Consider the following 4,491-nt stretch of genomic DNA (forward strand, 5'->3'; position numbering starts at 1 on the left):
AAACCCTAACCTTTACAGCGGTAGTGCGGTGCGGCACAGTGACGGGTTTTGTTGTTCTTTTACTGATTGTTCTGTTCATATACATGATATCTGTTGTTTTGTTAATATGAAGTATATTTTCTTATATGTTCTCACATATGCTTATTCCTTGTTTTACTATCATGCTGCTCTGCTTTGCAGTTTGCAGGCCGGCTCCAGAGAGTCTGGACAGAGTGAAAGGTCAATGTCAGGTCATTTGATCTTCTGTGTGGGTTCTGGAGGCCAGCAGAGGTCCTCAGTGAGACCAGGTGCTGTGGCTCCAGTAATGTGTATTATATTGTGCTAACTAGCTGCATGTGTTGCTGACCATATCAGCCACGGAGTTTCCTTTGTGTGTCAGAGTTGCCTATTGGAAGTCACTTCTCTCACCCTGTCATGTCATCAGCTTTTGATCCTTTGATGTCATCCTATTCGATATGAATAATTTTCTAACCAAACAAAGAAGCATCGTTGAAACCTTGTTTTATCTCCAGCTTCCATCCTGAACGGAACTTTCCTTCAGTGATGACATGCAAAACTATTTAAAACTAAACTAGATTACACACATTAGACCCACGACACGCAGAAAATGGATGCATGGATGGATGGATGGATGGATGGATGGATGGATGGATGGATGGATGGATGGATGGATTACACACATACAGAGCATCTCTCTCTCTCCCTCTCTTTTCTTTCTCCTCACCGCTTTCCACACCTGTGGTGCTGAAAGACGCACAACGACCTATTATGTCACGTAACATCCGGATCTTTTATTTTGAAACTTCTCAGCGGAAACGGTCGTATTATGCACGTGCACTTGACGCAGCTACCTGTCAAACTGCGTGCGCGGAGCCGGAGACAAGCCGGAGACAAGCCGGCTGCCATCTCCGGAGACACGGAGCTCTCCCCCCGGACGCACGGAGCTCTCCCCCCGGACACACGGAGCTCTCTCCCCGGACACACGGAGCTCTCCCCCCGGAGACACGGAGCTCTCTCCCCGGACACACGGAGCTCTCTCCCCGGACACACGGAGCTCTCCCCCCGGAGACACGGAGCTCTCCCCCCGGACACACGGAGCTCTCTCCCCGGACACACGGAGCTCTCCCCCCGGAGACACGGAGCTCTGTCCCGGGCCGCGGGTCTGATCACAGCCGGAGATCAAACACGGCTTGCGGACAAGTAACCTGGCTGTTATTCGAGCACCGTTTTTTAGTTTTTTTTCCCCCTTCTGCCCCCCCTTCCCCCCCTTCTCCCCCCCCCCCCCCGCCCCCCCCCCCCCCCCCGCCCCGGACCGGGAGCTGAATGAAGTGAAAGGAGCAGAGCAGGGAACAGCCCTGACCTACATACTGCCGAGCTTAACAGGACTCCTCCACACAGAGAGCCTGACCTTCATTCTCTCCTCTTCCTGCCGCGCAGCACGTGGACCCACACTGCTCTTATGCAAGGTCAGCAAAATAAGAGCGGAGAGGAAGATCTAGGCCTCTGCCGCCGGGCGACCTTTGGAAAAGCTCCGAGGTCAAACGGGGAAACATTAACTGAGCGTGTGATCAGAGGCCTGCAAGCACAACTCTGCTCATTGTCCGCGACCCCACGACCTGACTCGTTGGCTGTGACTCTGACGACCTGACTCGTTAGCTGTGACTCGGACGACGTCACTCGGAGGACGTGGTTTGGAGCTTGCCCTGGGAAGCTGTTGTGGAGCCACTGGCTGACGAAGCTTTAAGAACGTGACTCTGGTGAACATCACCGTCACCTGGGCGGCGCTCAAAGCCACGAGCCTCGGAGGGACTCAGTGGTGTCTTCCTGCTCGTCTCCAGTCAAAGCCTCGGAGGGACTCAGTGGTGTCTTCCTGCTCGTCTCCAGTCAAAGCCTCGGAGGGACCCGGTGGTGTCTTCCTGCTCGTCTCCAGTCAAAACCTCGGAGGGACTCAGTGGTGTCTTCCTGCTCGTCTCCAGTCAAAGCCTCGGAGGGACTCAGTGGTGTCTTCCTGCTCGTCTCCAGTCAAAGCCTCGGAGGGACCCGGTGGTGTCTTCCTGCTCGTCTCCAGTCAAAGCCTCGGAGGGACCCGGTGGTGTCTTCCTGCTCGTCTCCAGTCAAAGCCTCGGAGGGACTCAGTGGTGTCTTCCTGCTCATCTCCAGTCAAAGCCTCGGAGGGACTCGGTGGAGTCTTCCTGCTCGTCTCCAGTCAAAGCCTCGGAGGGACTCGGTGGTGTCTTCCTGCTCGTGTCCAGTCAAAGCCTCGGAGGGACTCAGTGGTGTCTTCCTGCTCGTCTCCAGTCAAAGCCTCGGAGGGACTCAGTAGCGTCTTCCTGCTCGTCTCCAGTCAAAACCTCGGAGGGACTCAGTGGTGTCTTCCTGCTCGTCTCCAGCCGTCCCCACCATGCTGCTGAACTGCCAGCCCCTCCCCCTCCTGAGGCACACGGACGTCCCTCCCCGGGTCATCGAGAACTTCATCCTGACCGGGTACCGCTTCCCCAACTACAGCCTGAGGGACTGCCTGCTGTCCGCCTTCAGGCCCACCAACGAGACGGGGAACTTCTGGACCCACTTCCTGCCCCTGTTCGTCTTTGCCTACCACTTTGTGGAGGTGTTTGGTTGGGAGGGCGCCCCGGGTGGCGACGCCCCGTTCTTCTACCCCCTGTGGAACTACTTCATCGGGGTGTTCTGCCTGCTGATGGCCAGCAGCATGGCCCACCTGCTGAACTCCATGTCCCTGGTGGTCCGGGAGGTCTGCTTCTTCGTGGACTACGGCACCATCAGCGCCTACACGGTGGGCTCGTCCCTGGCGTACTACTACTACATCCACCCTCGCGCCGGGACGGTGGAGACCGGGGCTTCCCGGCCGGACCGGGGCCAGAGGTTCCAGCTGTTTTTCCACACCTTGTACATCCCGTGTGCTTGCGCGGTGGCCATGGTGTGCGTCCTGTCCTGCTGCAACACCCGCCAGAGGTGGAGGAAGCACCGCTACATGATCCGGACGCTGGTGTTCCTGCTGCCGTTCTTCGTCTCGTCCATGCCGGTCTTCTACCGCCTCCTCGCCGCGTCGCCCTACCTGGGCTCGCCGTCCTCCCTGGCCGCGTCCGGCGCCACGCCCGCCCTCTTCTACCGCCACTGCTTCTGGCTGCTGGTGTCGGCCGTCTTCAACATCAGCAAGTTCCCCGAGCGGCTGGCGCCGGGGCGCTTCGACATCTGGGGGCACAGCCACCAGTGGTTCCACTGCTGCACCTTCCTGTCCATCCTGGACGAGCTGCACATGATCAAGGCGGAGGTGAGGGCCATCCTGCTCAGCCCCACGCTGCTGCTGCCCCCCGCCGCCCCCTCGCCCCTCCCCGGGCCCACCCTGGCCTCCACCTACGGAGTGATGCTCCTGCTGCAGACCTCCATCGTCTCCATCATCATGTACTTCTCCTGGTGCGCCAGCCGCATCTACGGACCACAGAGGGACCCCCCCGGCAGGGACCCCCCCGGCAGGGACCCCCCCGGCAAGGCCCTGAAGTGCCATTGAGCTCCTCTGCATTTTATTGTCTCCACTGCAGGAAGTGATTTGCACAGAAACCACCGATGGCTCCGCCTTTTTCTGAGACCCTGGTCATGATGGCTCCGCCTCTTTCTGAGACCCTGGTCATGATGGCTCCGCCTCTTTCTGAGACCCTGGTCATGATGGCTCCGCCTCTTTCTGAGACCCTGGTCATGATGGACGGACGTCTGTTCTATCCTACAGGAGGCCGAGCCGTGGCCACGAGGGCTACCTCCAGGTGGCCCTCGTGGCCACGAGGGCCACCTGGAGGTGGCGCTCTCCACGTCCACAGAAACAAGCCGTTTCCTCCTTCAGCCACGGCTCCAACCGTCCAGACCTTTGACATTTCACAATACGATGACTCATCTTTGTTTCTTGTTGCACTTCCTGTTTCCCTTTAAGGACCTCTGCAGTTTCCTGTTGTGTTGCTAAAGCTGCAGGCCTGACACCTCCTCCTCCCCTCCTCCTCTCCTCCTGCTGTTCCTCCTGCTCCTGCTCCTCCTCCTCCTCTCCTCCTCCTCCTGCTCCTCCTACTCCTCCTCCTGCTCCTCCTCCTACTACTCCTCCTCCTCCTCCTGCTCCTCCTCCTGCTCCTCCTACTCCTCCTCCTGCTCCTCCTCCTCCTCCTCCTCCTCCTCCTCTTCCTCCTGCTCCTCCTCCTGCTCCTCCTCCTCCTCTCCTCCTCGTCCTCCTCTCCTCCTCCTCCTCTTCTTCCTGCTCCTCCACCTGCTCCTCCTCCTCCTGCTCCTCCTAGTCCTTCTCCTGCTCCTCCTCCTCCTCTCCTCCTCCTGCTCCTCCTCCTCCTCTCCTCCTCCTCCTGCTCATCCTCCTCCTCCTCCTGCTCCTCCTCCTGCTCCCCTCCTCCTCCTCTTCTTCCTCCTCCTCCTCTTCTTCCTACTCCTCCTCCAGCCCCTCCTCCTGCTCCTGCTCCTCCTAGTCCTCCTCCCGCCCCT

At 58.9% G+C, this 4,491-nt stretch overlaps 1 protein-coding gene across 1 annotated transcript; it reads left to right on the plus strand.

The window, feature by feature from the left end:
• The first annotated feature begins 1,359 nt into the window (after nucleotides 1-1,359).
• Nucleotides 1,360-4,061, plus strand: paqr9 (progestin and adipoQ receptor family member 9). The gene has a single exon (XM_080519269.1). The coding sequence runs from the start codon at nucleotides 2,402-2,404 to the stop codon at nucleotides 3,524-3,526; it is 1,125 nt and encodes a 374-aa protein (XP_080375395.1). The 5' UTR covers nucleotides 1,360-2,401; the 3' UTR covers nucleotides 3,527-4,061.
• Nucleotides 4,062-4,491: the final 430 nt, after the last annotated feature.

The sequence above is a fragment of the Blennius ocellaris genome (genome assembly GCF_963422515.1).
Source record: "Blennius ocellaris genome assembly, chromosome: 23".
NCBI classification, from domain to species: domain Eukaryota; kingdom Metazoa; phylum Chordata; class Actinopteri; order Blenniiformes; family Blenniidae; genus Blennius; species Blennius ocellaris.